Here is an 18188-nt window from a genome sequence, read left to right on the forward strand (position 1 = left end):
TGAGAGGTCTATGATTTCCACCGGGTGATAGGGGGAAAACTGTTATATATGATGTGTGTCCGATGGTAAATGATCAGTCATGGTAGGGGCCAAAATTAGGTTTCTGTGACTTCTGACAATCTGTATTGAAGCTAAAAATGTCTTTCGTTTTTCTGAAGTTTGGAATTGGAAACATTTCCAGTGGAATTTTGCTTTATTTGCAGCTTTAATCAGTTCTCCATTATATGATTGTTAGTGGGATAAAAAAAATCCTTGAACAAGCATTTCAGTCTCTCCTTGTTAATCTTTGCAGCTCAAATCTAATCCTAGCAATAATGAGGAAAAAGAAGCCCAGACTCAACTGACAAAATCTGATGAGCTACAGCGCCTGCATTCACAAGCATTAGCTGCCTACCGGCAAGAGGATTACGAAGCTGCTATTTCTCTCCTTGATGAAATCTTGGCAGTAAGTGTTAAGTAAAATGGTACTGTGAAAGGGAAGTAAGAGTTCCTGTCAGACATCTGTGTATTTTTGTTTAATAACTTCTTCACTGGTGTGAAAACAACTGGTGTGACTGGCTCAGTTTTGCTGCATACTGTGAGTCCATAATGAAGTTGGAGAGTGGGGAATGCTGAGCACTAGCTGCAAAAAAGTCAAAATAATAGGTTGTAGTTTGGGTCAAAGATACAACTTCAGCCAAGCTTCTGCTACAGATAACTTTCTTGATTATACTTTCCTATTTTTCCAGAGTTTAATATTCTTGAGGAAGATAGTAAAAAAAGTTGTTCTCCAACAATGAAGCTTTGGTAAATATAGGAAGTGTAAGGTTTTTTTTATCTAGATTTTTCATTGCCTGTATCCAGGCAATTCTTGTCTTGAGTAAATGAAGTAACAAAAGGTACAAAAAAAATCAGAAAGTTGAAGTACAGAGCTATCTGGATTTTCAGCTTGTTCTTTATATATCTGTATTTGTTGAATCATCATCAGTATAGATAGTCTGATAGTAGAAGTGTAAATAAATCAATTGTGGGCATTTGGTGTGTCATATAAAAATATATATTAAAAGACTATTAACTGCTATCACTTCACATACAAATTAACATTGTTGACTTGGATTTTACAATGTTCTGACTTTTGGTGAAGAAACTGCCAAAGCATGGGAGTTTATGGGGAGGGAACACGGAAAAGCAGAAAAACCTCATTTTCTAAAATGATGGTTTACAAACAAATGAATGAATTGCACAATCACACAGGATGGTCAGGGTTGGAAGGGACCTGTAGACATCTAGTCTGACCCCCCGCTACAGCAGATTCACCTAGAGCAGGTTGCGCAGGATCACATCCAGGTGGGTTTTGATTATCTCCAGAAAAGGAGACTGCACAACCTCTCTGAGCAGCCTATTCCAGTGCCAGTGATGATAGGCAGTTCCTTTTAAGTAGTTAATTCTTGCCATAGTGTGACATTGTTGCTTCCGTATATTGATCTTTAAAATCTGGATACTAAGGTCAGTTCTTGGGTAGCTGAATCTTACCCACAGGCTTCTTTCTAGAGGATAACTGACACCTTGGTCCTTGCTGTTCACTACCCCTATTCTTTTGGGAAGATACAATAATTTATGATTCTGATATCCTTCCCTGGAGGCTCAACAGACCATCCCAGTTTAAGCAGTGCCATTAGATTTAATTCATCTCCCTGCGTGATGTCATTGAATCATTTACAAATTTTTCATCCCTTTGATTTCTGTTGGGCAGGTGCATCACAGCATCCACCAGGAAGCAGAGATGCTAATTTCATGTGCTCTGCATGCAGCTTGAACCTTATGCTGTTGCATTTGGCAAAGTGAAATTAAACAGGATTTTTTGTTTGTTGGGGAGGAAAAGTGAAGTGTTATGGACCAAAAACAACCTTTATTTTTGATTTGTCGAGGTTTGTGTTTGGGATGCAGAGCTACGGGAGCTTCGAGCTGAGTGTTATATAAAGGAAGGAGAGCCAAGCAAAGCTATTAGCGACTTGAAAGCTGCTGCTAAATTAAAGAACGATAACACTGAAGCCTTCTATAAAATCAGCAGAATATATTATCAGCTGGGGGACCATGAATTATCACTCAGGTAATTTTACTGTTAGTGGTAATCATTATAATTGAGACAGAAGATGTGATGGGGTAGGTCATAAACTGTGAAATACCCATGTTGTTTTGGTTTTGGATGGAGTGGCAACTCTGGTCTGGATCTGATAAAGGAATCTGCCTTCCAGAAGTTACGAACTGGTGGAGAAGACACCCTGTTTATTCTTGGCCAGCCAGCCATTGATGGCTCCTAGCATCTGGTTTACTTAGACCTGCGCTATATGGCTTCTATTGATCAGAGCTGCTTACGTTGACTGTCTTTATTGTATTTTTCTATATTAGAAGAACATGCTTCTCTAAAACTTGCTTTGGTGTGGACCCTTTGACCTTGACCCTCCATCCAAGGGAAGATTACAATGCAAACAAAAAAAGTATACATTGAGTCTTAAGGCTACATTTTTATTTTCAAGAGTGGAAACAAAAGATTACAAGCTTAAGAATAAATTAAGAGTACAGGAACATCCAAGTATGAGGAGCTGGGGATCCAGAGCTGTCAATCTTTCATTCCTGCAGACAGTGTCCAGTATTTTGGGTGAATTTTTGATAACTCCCTACCCTTTTATTCATACTGAATCAAGTTTAAAGTGCTATTCCCATATGTCCGTAGTCAGTCCTGCGCATTACTGCCCTTGCCCAACCCAGGCTGTAAACTTCATGCTCTGTGTCTAGCTGGACAGATTGTATAATCCTTTCTGCACGAGTGGTTTCTGTGCAGCTCATCATCTCAGTTGTGTTTAACTTCTTCTCCAGGCTCCTTCCGATATATTTTCTGCCCCAGAACCTCTTCAGTAAGAGGTGAAGGGAACTAAAAAAGCCTGAGTTTTGTTTCTTGGCTGGTGGATGGAAACTGCATGTGATGATAATTGCAAAAATTAATTTTATAGCTGGGTAAAAGTAAACACCAAATAACTAATTGGTTTGCATTGGAAATCGCCTTTCCAGCATATACTTAATCTCTGGAGCTCATAGGTCATGTCTGTGGTGACTTTTGGTAGCTGGTCATTATTTGCCTAGTGATTTCAAGAACAGATGTGGTGGATTTTTGGTTTTTTCTTTTCTCTGAAATCCACACATGAACTTCCTCTTTAATAACCAAATCCTAAGATTTTGAAAAGTACAGTTGAGAAGGCTCTTGAAGAACAGAGTGGTATCAGAATGAAGAGATAAGCCTCTCCTTTATTCTCTAATACTATTTTTTTATTATTATTTGCTTAAGATACAAAGAGTTCTGTAGCTCTTGGACTTGCTGGGTGATTAATCTTGTCCTACCCTTAGTTTTTCTCTTACCTTTACCGGCCTAATGATTTTAAAATAATAGATATTTTTGTCTGTGCTTAGGAATGAAGTAAGATTCTGTGATCTCTTTATGGAAACAACACCTTGGTTGTGCTATAATGACTCTGTATGATACAAAACTCTTACCCTCCAGAGTGCAATCATATGAAGGAGGTTTTTTTTAAAGACTTTTGACTGTTTTAAGAGGTATCTACCCTAATCAATCTGATTAAACAGGCTTTGTGGTGAAAAGTCAGGCGCAGGCTTGGTTAAGATTCCATCATGAGGATGTTTGGGTCTTATCTGAGCTTTATCTGTTTCAGACAGCATAAAATATATTTCTACGTGGGTATTTTGTAATATAGCAGAATTAAATATACAGGAGAATTACAATTAATTGTATCTGGTAACTGCTAAATGTAATTTCTTTCCAAGGGTATATCTATCTTCTGCTGTTTAGTCAGTTATTAATGTAATACTCAGTCTTTACATATTTGGCAATGCAAAATTATTTAAACAAAAAAACAGGCAAATACCCGTGCAATATGCTAGAAGACTTTTTCTTTTTCTTTTTTTTTTTTTTTTTGTGTGTGTGTCTCACTTTGAATTCGTTTTTGGATGAAGGGAGAGATTCTGTAAAATAGTCAACTGTTGTTCTGGACAGCTTACAGATGCTGCATCGAGTCTCTAGGTGAAATTTCATAATGTATGGTGATGTCTTTGTGTTTTGGTGGTTTTTTTTTTCTTTTCTCTTTTTTTCCCCCCTCCCCATCTCCCTGTGAAAAGTGAAGTCCGGGAGTGTCTGAAACTGGACCAAGACCATAAGCAATGCTTCTCCCTCTATAAGCAAGTAAAGAAACTCAATAAGCAGATCGAGTCAGCAGAGGAATTCATCAGAGAAGGCAGGTAAGTGTTCACTGCTATATTAAAAAAAAAAAAAAAAAAAAAAAGAAAAAGAAATTGCTACTGAGGGTGCAAACTGATTATTGATTGAGGAGTTGATTAAGTGATGCTTTTTGCGTCTGTCAGTTGAAGTGGATAGCTGAGCACAGCTCTCAAATTACAATTAAAATAAATATTGACTCACACAGTGACAATCCTGTTCTGATTCATTCTGGTGCCACTGTCTTCTCTTTGCATACTTAACATCTTTGGTGAGCAGGTAGTTAAGACCAAGATAAGGATGATAATTTTCAGCTCATATATATTATTACTCAGCAGTGATGAGGTCACACCTCGAATGCTGGGCTCCCCAGTACAAGAGAGCTCACAGAATCACAGAATGGTTGGGGTTGGAGGGGTCCTCTGGAGATTATCTAGTCTAACCCCCTGCTAGAGCAGGTTCACCTACAGCAGGTTGCACAGGTTTGCATCCAGGCTGGTTTTGAATGCCTCCAGAGAAGGAGGCTCCACAACCTCTCTGGGCAGCCTGTGCCAGTGCTCTGTCGCTGGAAGAAGATGAAGATACTGAGAGAGAAAGTCCAGCGAAGTGCTACTAAGACAGTGGAGGGGCTGGAGCATCCCTCTCCTGTGAGGAGAGGCTGAGATAGCTGAGACTGTTCCCCTCAAACCTTCTCTGCTACAGGGTGATCTCGTCAATGTATATAAATATCTGAAGGGAGAATGCAGAGAGGGGAGAGCCAGGCTCCTTTCAGTGGTGCCTAGTGACAGGACCAGGGCAATGGACACAAACTGAATTAGGAAATTCCATTTGAAGATAAGGAAATACTTCCCGGTATCCCCTTGTTTTTACTGGTGCAGGGTGCCCAGAGAGGTTGTGGAGTCTGCCCACTTTGGAGATACTCAAAATCTCTCTGGACGGGGTCGTGGGCAGCCTGTTCTAGGTGGCCCTGCTTGAGCAGGGGCTTTGGACCAGATGGCTTTCAAGAAGTGCCTTCCAACTTCAAAAGTTCTGTGATTAAAAGACTGCATCTTTAGACTGAAATCACCTAGTAACTGTAGTGCCTTGTTAAATGATAGACAGTACCTCTGTATTCTTCAGCTTCTTGCTTTATTTCAGTTTCACGTGTTCCCGAGCACACGACATCCAACTGAAAGGATCCATAACAAGTGATCAAATGTTGTCAAGGTGGCTTTTTAAAATGAAGTACAACAGGAATGTAAATCAGGGCAACTGAAGACAAATCTTACTGTCAGGAGTCTGTTTGGACTTTTTTCAGTTTAGTCTTCTATTTAATCCAGTATTAGCACACTTACAGGGAGTCTTCTGAGAGCTTGAATCTCTAGTTCATAGAAACCCATAGGTTCAATTGCACACTTGCACTTTTAGGTGAATCTTCTAATCTGTTTCTTACTCAAACCATAGAACTTTAGCATCTTTGAAACCTTCACAGTAAAAACACATTTTACTTCGTGACTTGCAGAGAAGGAAGGGAGAAAACAACTGCCTGATTCAAGCTGGCATAAAGAACTTTTTCTTTTTGTACCAAGAAATGCAAATAGTACAGTGCTGACGGCAAGACGCCAGATTTAGTCCATCTTGGATATCAGAGAGGGAGATGCTTTTTTCCAAGTGCAGAGTGGTGTGTTGGACAGGAGGCAAATCTAGAGACTGTTGGCTGCGTGCAGTGAGGAATGGTATGAGTTATCTTTCACAAAAGCCTACCAGACATAGTGTCTGCTCTTCTGTCTCATAGCACAGAAAAGGGAACAAGGATATAATTCTTGAATTGGCTGAAAGTTTTCTTCATGCAGTTGGCTCACACCACGTCTTTAAGCCTATTGAAGTTAAGGCGGTTGCTAGAAGGATGTGAAAATCTGTGAATTTTAAAATTTTTAAATAATTACAACACCCTGAAATAGTTACTATGTGTCATGATACTATGCTTATTTTTATGATTTAAACAGGTATGAAGATGCTATCAGTAAATACAATTCTGTAATGAAAACTGAACCAGGAGTCCCGATTTATGCTACTCGTGCCAAAGAAAGGATCTGCCACTGCTTATCAAAGGTAATTTCATTTATTTCCATCTCTAAAGTTCTTTAGAACACCACCCCCCACCCCAAAACAAAAAACCCCCCCCACCAAACCCCACAGCTAAGGATTTTTTGTTTTACTTTCTCCCCTTTAGAATCAGCAGGCTACAGAAGCAATAGAAGTTTGTACAGAAGTTCTGCGACTGGAACCAACCAATGTGAATGCCCTGAAAGACAGAGCAGAAGCTTATTTGCTGGAAGACCTGTATGAAGAAGGTAAAGTTGTATTGCAGTTTGCACATACTTTTTTTGTGAGCATTTAAAATGCAGTCAGTGTTGCAAATTTTTTAACATGCACTTTCATTCTACGCTATGTTGTTATCTCTAATCAGCACTGGTAGTTGCAGATTTACAAAAATACCTGCTGGTAATTTTGTCTTGATTAGCTTAAGTGAAATATACTTGTTTTATCTACAACGGAGTTGTCTTTACAACAGTGGGCTATGTTCAGGATGTTTTATGAGACTGTACCGTTTACTCAACTTAAACACAATTTTATATGATCAGCAGTGTCAGACAATTGCATTCAGAGATAAAAGGTAATACTTGGGTGATGTAAATGCATTTTAGAAACTCCATTTTAATGTCTTTAGATGGCAGCGTGAAACAATACTGTTCTATCCCCTAGCATGTGTTCAAGGGCAGAGGAAGATAACAGCTGTTGCTTCACCTCCATGGGTCTCTAGGGCTGCTAAGAGCAGTAACCTGATTCTACTCCTGAGGCTGCATTTTCCGTACAGGGTTTCCATAAAATGCATATTGTTGCATAGAATCTTAGAATCGTTTAGGTTGGAAAAGACCCTTAAGATCATAGAGTCCAACTGCTAACCCAGCATTGCCAAGTCGACCACTAAATACGTCCCCAAGTGCTCGATACATCAGTAGGTCTTTTTAAATACCTCCAGGGACTTAACTCTTACAAGTCAGAGGAAAAAAAAGTTTTGTAACAAGATCCTGTACAGATGCACAGAGCCGGCTTTGTTGTGTGCTGGAGCAAATGCCTCCCTTATTATGGGATATAAGGAAGCACAGAGAGGACACACCTGGGATCTAGGATTGCTTATTTCGTGGGCTGGAGCCTGCTGGGCTTGGCCTAGCCTGGTTCTGAATGCACAACCATGCTACAGTGGAACTGTACTCCTGCAAATCCCTGTTTAGCATATCCCCTGCCTTCCTCCTGCCCTTGACAGTAGTAAGATGGTTGTAGTTACACTCTGCCTTCCAGCAGAGCCTCCATAAACAGTATTATAGTTCATTAATGTTAGTCTGCCTGAAGGTGTCTTCATTTATCCTTTGGTTTTAAGTGCTATAAAGCGATGGCTGATTTCTAGCTGCTGCAGAGAACGGTGGAGCAATTAAAATTGTGGTCTCATATTTAAAGGGGCAAGCTGATTCTCATTCTTTCCTCAAGAAAATTTCAAGCTGGAGGCACCTATTTTCCTGTTTAAAGACGGGAAATTCTGAAGTACTTGTAATTCAGGACTTTGAAGGTGATTATTGTTAAATGTTCAAGATGCACTTCAGTATGTATAGCTGAGTTCTGATTCCCATCAAATGGTTTTAATTATTTTATAATCACATGAGATCCAGCACTTGTCTACAGAGACAGATGTGTAATGACTCCCTTTCTGGCTTACCTCATAAGTACAGGAGTCTATCTGTCTAAAGCGTACAGCACAAGTTTTGTTAAAGAAGGAAAAAACCCCAAACCCTTACTATTTCAAAATCTGTGAGGACATCCTTTTTCTCGCCCCCACCCCACCGTAGAGGAAACAGTCCCGATGTCAGTAAGAGCATAATGAGTTCAGTTATTCCTCTGACAGAGTTGGCATGGACATAGATTGTCTGCAGTTACTTGTGTTTGATAGGGGATTAATTATGCCTATGGAATAATGGCCAGTCTTGGTCACTCTGAAAGATGCAGGCAAAATGGGAAAGCCTGAGCGAGATACGATGTGATTGCTATTTGAGAGATGGTGAAAACTCTTGTATTGAAAGAAGGAGAGTTAATTTGACTAAAGTATTTAAATCGAAAGTGATACTGGGAGTGGGTTGTTCCTTTCCTGTTGTGGGACAGGGTGAAAGGAAGAAAGGATGGTTTTTTGAAATAGCAGGCCAGGAACACTCAGCGGTGATTCTTGCGTCCATTTGTGAGGTACTAGTTCTTTTAGAAATAGTGACTGAAAAGAATTGATTAAATATCTCACTTGACATACCATGAATTAATAATAAGTCTCCTGGTTTCATAGCAAACTTATTGTGGTCAGGAAGCTGTCATCCTACTTCCAACCCTCACCCCTCAGGTGGGGAGAGCAATTAGCTCGCTGAAAGAGGGAAATTGCTACACTGGAGAGTACCATCAAAATTTGAAGTCTCCTCCAGTTGAGAAGACATGTTAAATGTACTTGCCCTCAGGTGTGCTGGGCACATTCCCTCTGCAGTGTGCCACACTAAAAAACGTACCTTCCCATATGCTTAATACTTGCAGCCTTTAAATAAGGGAGTCCGTTTAAAAAGAGAAATCTAGGACTGTCATTACAAATACTTGACCCTGAGCAGCTTGGTTTCCAGCAACGGTGCGTGCTGTAGATGATGTGGCGCTCAGTGAAGTTGAGCAATCTGATCTGCATTTAGCAGGTCCCATCACAACACCCTGCCATTATTATATGAAGCAGATGAAGTATGCTGGTGCTTAAAATTGTTAGAGAGTTAAAGCAGCATAATGATATCCCTGCACTTACATGCTGTTGAAACTGATAAAAATAATGAATTGGGCACACACATTGTTGTTACGCTCCTGTTCGGGATGTTTTCAAGGACTAGACAAATTATTAAAAATGTCAGCCGAAAAAAAATGCTTTTTTCAAGCAGCAAATGACAGTGTCCAGTGACGTGCAAATGAACAGAAATTTTGTTTTGTTCGTAATAGCGTATGAAATTGGTGGGGCACTAGAAATACTTTCTGGAATTTTTTTTTTAAATAAGCAAAACCAGATTGCAGTGGTATCAGATGTCTGGGTAATACAAATTCATTAACACTTCCTGCTGTCTTGCTCAGAAACAGTGAAAAACAAATGTAACACCTGCTGAGAAATAGCATCTGCTTGGAAATAATCTGATGCAAGTACTTTGTCTAACTTGAGAAACCTAGGAGACTGGGATCTGCAAATGAGGCTTTGAGGTTTATAACAGTGAAAGAAGAGCAGCCTCATTAAAGACTTCAGCAGTTGCTTCCCCTGATAAATCTTGATATCAAAGAATATTTAAACTTGGTGTTTTCAGCATTCAGTTACCATTTATGATAATATAGTTCACTTCAAGAAAAAAAATCTAGACCTGGAATTTCTTAGAAATTCATGAATACCTTACAGCACCGCTCTTGCTTTCGTTCCTGAGAAATGCAGCTCTTGAAATAAAGGCGAGAACATGCCTCTGGGGAAAAAAAAAACCCTTAAAATGTAACTGCATATTATGCAGAGGTGTAAAAAGCAAATATTTGTATTTCACAGACTGTGAATTTACTGTTAATCTGGAATCCATCTTTATTGTTGCTAAAGAGGAAGAGGCTTTCTGTCATGTTGGATTGCAGGTGGTGGGAGAAGAAGCAGTATTAATTTAAAGGCTCTGTATAATGCATCCTTCTGTTGAACAGCAATGTGGGACTAACCTTGTGCAGTGGGCTCTTCAGATACTGGTCGCTAAAACTTGCTTCTTGACTTCTGTTTTGTCCCAGTCCTAGATGCCTGTTACTGTCATCCATGTGGCTAATATAACATCTAGAGGGTGTTCTGACCTGCCTCTCCTCACTTTCCTTTCCAAAAAGTGTGATGAACCTGAAGAAAGGAAACTTATCTAATTTGTATGTGAAAATTAATCTCTTCTACACCAAGGTTTTCTAATTTGGAAAAAAAAAAAACCATCATGGCAAGTTGAAATAAAGGTTTTGCTGTTTATATATGGGAATAGCAAAACTTCAGTTTTGGTGAGTGGTTGAGTTCTTTAAATTGAATGTGTAAAGAGTTGTGTAATCTTTTTTTTCATTCACTTTGTTTATAAAAGCTATTAAAGACTATGAGACTGCTCAAGCCAATAGTGAAAATGACCAGCAGATTCGGGAGGGGCTAGAACGTGCCCAGAGGATGCTGAAGCAATCACAGAAGAGGGATTACTATAAAATCTTAGGAGTAAAAAGGTGAGAATAATATCTGAGATGATGATGATGATGACGTGAAAGTTGGTTAAACCAGTACATCTAAGGCTGATCACTTGAATTTGTTCTTCTGAGTGTTAGCTTTTTTCCTGTATCTTACCTTCACTTTCCTACTACACTAGTTTAGCAGTGTTTAGCTTTTAAGTAGCATTTGTTTACAATTAATTTAGAAAGAATAAAAAACCCCAACATTCAGAAGGAAAGAAATCCCTTGGCAAGAAATTCCTGGTATAGGTGATCAAGAGCTGGTTGAATGAATTGAGAAAGAAATGAAGACTTGAAAGAATTACTGAAAGCAACAAAAAATAAAATTATGGCAGATAGTGTTATAGATTGGAAGAGTTTGAAAGGACTAACTGAAAGGTATCTAAGATATCTGTGGCATTAACCTTGAGAAACTAACGACTTCCCTTTATAATAAGGACCAAACAAATGTCCAATTCTGAGTATTGGTCATCTTTCCAATAATGAACTAATTTGATCTCTACTTTTTGTGCTTTTTGTTACTTACCTGATTGTAAACTCTGTACTGGGAACTGTAGTCTGCATAGTAGCTGGCAGTAGCATCTTTCCATTGAAAGTAAATTGGTGGTGAAGGAAAGAGCGAGTAATCTTTGTATAAAGTTGCAAACTGCTTCCTCCGTTTTTTGCGTAAAGAATCTTCAGTACCACCTAGAGAAGGTTAAATAGCACCTCAGAATTTTCCTGATGCCCTTAATTACTGTCTCAGTGTTTAAAATAAAGTGTCGATTCACTAGTGTGGCATATGAACAATTTGAAAATTTTAAGTCATCTGTAATTTTATGCATCCAGAAATGCTCGAAAGCAGGAAATCATAAAAGCTTACAGAAAGCTGGCATCCCAATGGCATCCTGATAACTTCCAGAGTGAGGAAGAAAAGAAGAAAGCAGAGAAAAAATTCATTGATATAGCAGCTGCTAAAGAAGTCCTCACTGACCCAGGTAATGATTGCTCTGATGCAGTGACTTCATTTCTTTTAATTACTTTTTTTAACAACAATGTAAAAATGCAGCAACTGTAAGCTGTAACAAGCATTACAGCTTCCCTTTCTCCCCTCATCCATCTTTGGATGCAATTATTAGTGCATTGCTTTCCCATCTGTTGCATGAAGTCAGGTGTAAATCTGCAATTATTTATTGAGTGTCAGTGACTTTTGTTTAAAGTAAATAATTATTTCAAAGATCTCTTCTTAGGCTATCATCTTGCAGAGATTTCCAGGATTGATTAACTCTGGAGATGCTTACTTCAACGATATGGGTGTCTCCTTCTGTTTAAAGTTCCATTGCAGACAAGGTTTAGACGACAACAGCACTTGAAGTGCTTCAGAGAAGCCCTTAGTATTGGCCCTGGTGTGTGTCAAAGCCTAGATGTATTGCACCAGCAGATGCTCTGCAAACAAAGCGTTCCCCCGAGGGCAGGGACGGGGTTCTCGGCTCTGTCAGCCTGAGGGAGAGGATGCCCTCCTTGCTGGTGTGTGGCCAGTCTCCTGGGGCCAGCCCGGTCCCCAGGAGCAAGGAGCCCTGGCAGGTGTGACAGTGTCTGCTGGGCGGGGGACAAAAAGAGCAGAGTGCAGTCACTCTCCTGGGAGACCCTGTGGTGTGGCGACCAGGAGATCTGATGTCTCTCACCAAGAGATGAACAGAAGGGGTTGGACCGCTCAGTCTTGAGAATGTAATAAAAAAAGGGGTGGTGGTGATATTTCACCTCCTTTAAAAAAAAAAACCACAAACAAAACAACCCAAATAAAGAAACAAAAAAAAAAACCCCACCACCACCAAAACCCCCTACCCAACAATGCTCAACCAGAGCCATCTGGTAAGTTCTTGTCTCTAAGCTGTTCATGTATGGTCACTGAAAAGAGAGAAGCATGTCAGAGATGTAGGTATTGGAGTGTTTTATCTTGAGCTCTCCAGGATCATCAAAGTGATAATTAGGGAGATGGGCTCAGACTTTCTTGGAGGAAGGAAGGATCAGAGAGTGGTGAACTGCATTACAAACACTTCTGGTCAGAAAACCTTTTTCTGTGTTAACGTGATTTTTGTTCGTGATTTTGAAGAAATTAAGAGACTGACACACTGGAAGCATTTGAGATGCTGTTTGCCCTATCAGTGTCTCTAGCACCTACTTTCTCCTTGGCACTGTTCTTTATATCATGTTTACCATTCCTGTAAAACCAGCTGGGCGAGAACAGCTACACTGGTTGTGTCTGGCTTTTGTAGTGCCATCTGTATTGTGTTCCCTCTCTAAATGCAGGACATCCTCGCCTTTCAACCAGATATTTTTCTCAAGTCATTTTCTGTCTTTATTGGCCACGTTGGTTATGTAAAGAAGAACTACGAAGCCTGTGGACCTCTGAATCTCTGAGCTTTGATGTGCAAGCCTGTTATCGTAGGGCTGTGGCGTATTCTGAGGCCACCTTCCATGTTCCTCCCCTAGCCAGTGCCATGAGTCCCCCTTTAACTCCTTTGTTTCCCTTCTCTGCCTTGATTAAATTCACTTGTCCTGAAAAAGTGCCAGGTGATAAAAAACCTTGTGGCACTTGCAGGCTGCTTGAAAGTTTTGTGGCGGTGTGATAACTCGCACAGGCTACAGCCTCTACTATGCCTTGCCTGTGGGTCTTGGGGAAGGCTTTCGGCTTTGTCCCTGCTGGCCCAAACGACTTAAAAGAACATGCTTTCTGCCTCCCAGCTGCTGGCCCCTGGATAGCGCTCTGCCTGCCTGGTACGTGGGGATGACTGAAGAAGTCGGGGGCTCTGCATGCCAACTTCGGTGCTGTTGTTGAATGATCAGTATTACGATTTGTTAGTTGCAAAGAATTGGCAGGATACAGCACAGTCTGTCCTCGGACAATCCTGAGTGAGCTGTACAGCTCTGAGAAAATAGGTCCGATAAATTCATCAAGGACAAAATGTCCCAGTTATTTGTGGGATGCAGTCGGTCAACGTGCAACTGTCCCGTCCCCGTTGAAATTCTGACCTGTCCTATTGAGCAGCCGGGTACCATCGTGCCTTGTTTTAAACGAAAGGACCTGTTTGAAGGTTTTCGTACAGTGTTTTCATGGATTGGTCTCCTCCTCTGCCAGTCTCCTGGACAGCTTTGAAAAACTCGGAGTAATTGGGTTCTACAGATGCTGCCAGTAAGAGTGGTAATTGCGGCTCTGTGGCCTGGGGGGTGGTTGGGAATTGGTTGTTGGTCATCAGAGATGCTTGGTGTTACTGCCCAAGCTGCTGTGCTGTAACTCCACCTTGGTTTGTTCCCCGCAGAAATGAGGCGGAAGTTCGATGCGGGAGAGGACCCGCTGGATGCAGAGAGTCAGCAGGGTGGAGGCAACCCTTTCCACAGGAACTGGAACACGTGGCAAGGATTCAATCCCTTTGGTTCTGGAGGAGGACCATTTACATTCAAATTTCACTTCAGTTAGAGCCAAGACTGTTTCTGGTGGCTGCTGCTGTTTTTTACTTAATTCGTTGAAAAATAAAAAGTCTTTCAGTTCAAGACCCAAAATCTTAATTTCTAATGTTGTCCTTAACCCGGAGTCTTGCTGCACTAGGAGAAAGCTCCTTTCTTTTAGTATTCAGAGGGTTTGCTTTGCGGTGAACTTGACAAGCGCGTACTGGTTTGGGGGGGTTTGTTACTGCCTATATATTTGTTGTGAAAATGCAGGACACGTTTATTGCTATGGATGGAAAAAACAGTAAGAGGCTACTTAGGACAACACTTAAACGTAAATTTAGGACTGAAGTATATGCTTAGAGGTAAAAATGCATGTAAATATTTTCCTGGATCGGAGCCTAATAAACATGGAAAGGGTAGTTACAGTAGTCTCTACGTTAACAAATCGTTAGTCGTCGTGCTCAGCAGAATGATCCGTCTCTCAGTATTCTTCAGAGGACGCCCCAGTGCCCACCCGCTGTATTACTGTCGGCAGTGCCATGGGTAGGGTGAAGGGGCTGCGTGCTGACGGTCTGAACAATCGCTCTGAAAGAAGATTGCTTGTAAGTAATTATATTTGAAAATGTTTACTCGCTTTGTTCATTAACCTGAAATGAATTGGGATGATTACGTTGGCGGTAATTGTCAACTATGAAAGTAAAAGAATATACTTGATGTTTTCAGAAAGACTTTTTTGGAATGTGATTTGGGATGTTTAGGTATCACTTTTGAGTAGTTTGCACTTTAAGAAAATACCTGCTTGAGATTTGAGCAAAAATACTGATGTGACGTTTCCCCAGCTATGCAGCAATGTGTTACTTCTCTGTACATAAACTCAGAACCGATCCAGGTTGTGTGGCAGGTGGACTGCAGGAATGCAGTATTAACTCTAGCTTTACCCTGTAATCCGACTTCGTTTCTGCTAGGTGATGCGACAGTGAGTTAATACTATGTGAAATTGAAGTAATTTTGTGTAACAGCCACAGTAATGCAAAAACAACTGCGAAAAGGACTTAACTTTCCATTAGCCAAAAGTCTGGTTTATTTTTTCTATATGAAAATATAGCATGTAGTTAAAATTGGTTTAGTGTCACTGATTGAATGGTGTGAATGTGGTATGAGGTGTTATGGGACTGTAACTGCTGAGAGTGAGGAGTCTTCTCATCCTGTAACTGAATATATCATAAGTACTGGTGAGTCTCAGCAGCACCATTTTCTTAGAATGCAAGAATTAGAGTTCATCAGTGTTTTCTTGATTGGATTTTAACTGGAAAACAATAATCAGTTGGTAGGAATCGTCTCTCGCTTCAGCTCATGGCGTTTGAAAGCACAAGCAGCCTCGGTAAAACAAATGAAATTAGCAAATAAGGCCTTTGGTCTGAAAGGGGGCTTTTTATTGCTATCATCAGAGTTACTATTTAAGTATAACCCTTGTCTCCTGCCTTAAGTACTTCACAAACCTAATTGTGGCTTTGTAAAATATTTTTCAACAGTAATTTAAAGGTCAGCGTTTGTTCAGCAGAAACTTATCTTCGAGCTGAAAAGTGTATGTGGTAATTTCTAAGTTTATGGTACAAAGCCACCCCAGCAGCCTGTTAAAACTCCAGTGTCAGGTATTTTCCAAGTTGAATGACTTTCTAAAAGTTTGACTTCTGCTTTTGACCGGTCGGAAAGCTTTTTGTTCAAACTCTGTACAGGACGCTGTTCACACCGCTGGGCTAGCACGGTTCTCGCGGGACCTCTAGGGCTCAGACACAGGACACGCTGCACAGTAACTAACCTGTCACCCTGCGGCATCAGGCTCCGCGCGTGCGCTTTGTGCTCGCAGTACTGAAAAGAGGGGTGGGCGGCCGCCGTCTGCAGCGGCCTCTCTTGGCCGTTGGCCTCTGCCCCTGGGGGGGGAGGAGGCCCAGCTGCACTTGCCTGGGGCCAGGTAGCCGCCGCTGTGCGGGTTGTCGGTTGTACATGTAAACACTTTTATATCGCCTTCTACACTACAGAAGGGGCTGTTCTTAAATTAACATTGAATGACCAGTGTAAGCAATATGTCGTATTTTGTACATACAGGAGCATTGTTGGGTTTCAGGAAGTCACAGCAACCACCACAGCCACCGTGTGCGTGTGCTAGGGAAGTGCTGCGAGTGATACGTCTTCTTTCAGAGGGTGACCCTTGTTCAGCTTCTTTGTCCTCATCCCTCTCCTTCCTCTGTTTTAAAAGCTACAGCTGAGAAAACGGCTTCCCAGGTTTGGATTTTCTTCTTTTAGGGAAAGAATAAAATGGTTCTTCACGAGCAAATTATTCACACGAGGCGCTGATGTTAGAGCAGTGCGGATTTGTTTCTCTAAGGTGAAATGTGCTGGATGCAGTCGGGAACAAAAAGGATTATGTTGGAGAGTGAATGGGAAAGGGAAAATTCCACATCGAGTCAAAAAAGGCTTGAGTGAGTCAGTAGGAGGAAAAGGATTCGTGTGTGAATGCTGTTCATAGGCTCCTTCTGTGGAAGACTGTGTCTTGAAAACAAAAAATGGTGGAGAAGGGGGCACTGTAACACAAAGCAGCAGCTGATGACAGAAAGGGTTATTGGTCCAGCACTGCTTTTCAGGGAGCAGATCCTGGCTGTTAGCTCTGAGGTACTTCTGAAGATACGGAAAGACAGAGCTGTGTTAAAAAGAAAGCGTTTCTGTTTGAAGGATCTCAGGCAGGGTCACACGTTTCCTGGTGTGAAGTTAGAAGTTCGAGTGCTGAAAACACTGAGTGTTAATGGTGCAAGCTGCACACAAGGAAGCTGAATTTGCCTTTTTATTTATTAGTGGGTGTCCATAGTGCAATAATGTTCAATAACTGAACATGGAAATAAATGTCTTGGTAGTTTGTAAACCCTGAAATGTGCATGAAGCATCGCTGCAATAATTGGCCTCTATGTAGATGCAGACTTTCTCTGTTGAATTCTCTTTTTCAGTTTTAATAACCTAGATGAAGGTGGAGGGGAGCATATTTTACTTGGTGTACATGCTTAATGCTGACATTAATCAGTATTAAAACAGATTCAAAGTGAAATTACAAATTTAAAAGCTCAAACTTGTGACAGATGCAGAAAATGTGTCAGCTTAAACTTAAAAAAAAATAGTAAAGCTTGTTATTGTTTCAGTTTTCACACCAGTGTTCGGAATAAGAGTTATTATTTGTTTAGGGCTGTGACTGGTAGGAGTGTTGCTGGAAGCCGGCCAGTTTAGCATAGCAGGTTGAGTTGTATTTAAAAGTGCCTTACTGTAAGGTATTGTTTGTTTGCTCTGTGATACACACTTTTATCCATAAAATAACAAAGGGGAGAATTTTTTTTGTTTGGCCCTGGGCAAATCTCAAAGTAGCAGTTCTGTGGTTTAAGAAGGATAAGTAAAGCTAGCTGGAGAGGTATTGAATGTTTCAAATTATAAAATGTCTTTATAAAAAATCATAAATCTAAAAAGCAAGAACTGTTTTTTTTCTAGAACTGTGGGAATTATTTTATGGTATTTTTCACAATAAAGATATTTATGATGACTATCTATCTGTCTGCCTTTCTTCCCTCCTCCCGCTCCCCAGGTGTCAAGGTGGAGCTGTGCAGAACTGGTTTGGGAGCTACATTTGGGTACTTGACAGTTGGGTTTTGAAACGTGGCTCTGTTCTGTGAGGCTGGGCACCGCTGGGTCCTGCCCCCTCTCCTTGGAGCCAACCTGTTAACCACGGGTTTAGTAGTTGTCATGTAATACAAACCACTAGAACAGAAGAAAAGGGAGGTTTTCTCCAGTGGCACCTTTTAATACTTTGCATAACATACACAATCCAGTGATTTAGTATTAAAAATATAGTAATACGGTAATGATTCAAAATGCTGCTTTAAAGGTATCTTTGAAGAGTAGTGAATATGTTTGCTGGACCCTTTGTTTCACAAAGCAGTATGTACGTCAAGAGAGACCTTTCCTTGAAAGTATTACATAGAAAAAAAGAAACACTGACGTTTTTTACAAATAAATGCAATACTGTAGAAAATGGTTGAAATCTTTCAAATCTTCAAAATATCTCCAGGAAGTTACATTACTAAAAATTCTATTCTAATCATTTAAGTAATCTTAAGGGAATAGCATTTAAAGAGCTATTTCTTTA

General features: G+C 40.5%; 1 protein-coding gene across 1 annotated transcript in view; it reads left to right on the forward strand.

The window, feature by feature from the left end:
• DNAJC3 (DnaJ heat shock protein family (Hsp40) member C3) overlaps window positions 1-14107 on the forward strand; it is a 31280-nt gene extending 17173 nt beyond the window's left edge. Inside the window, exons 5-12 of the mRNA XM_040584396.1 lie at window positions 293-445; window positions 1908-2089; window positions 4168-4287; window positions 6250-6355; window positions 6477-6597; window positions 10441-10573; window positions 11405-11553; window positions 13876-14107. Of these exons, the coding sequence (XP_040440330.1) occupies window positions 293-445; window positions 1908-2089; window positions 4168-4287; window positions 6250-6355; window positions 6477-6597; window positions 10441-10573; window positions 11405-11553; window positions 13876-14033 (1122 nt within the window). The 3' untranslated portion in view covers window positions 14034-14107. The remainder of the gene's footprint in view (window positions 1-292; window positions 446-1907; window positions 2090-4167; window positions 4288-6249; window positions 6356-6476; window positions 6598-10440; window positions 10574-11404; window positions 11554-13875) is intronic.
• Window positions 14108-18188: the final 4081 nt, after the last annotated feature.

The sequence above is a fragment of the Falco naumanni genome, chromosome 2 (assembly GCF_017639655.2).
Source record: "Falco naumanni isolate bFalNau1 chromosome 2, bFalNau1.pat, whole genome shotgun sequence".
Lineage (NCBI taxonomy): Eukaryota > Metazoa > Chordata > Aves > Falconiformes > Falconidae > Falco > Falco naumanni.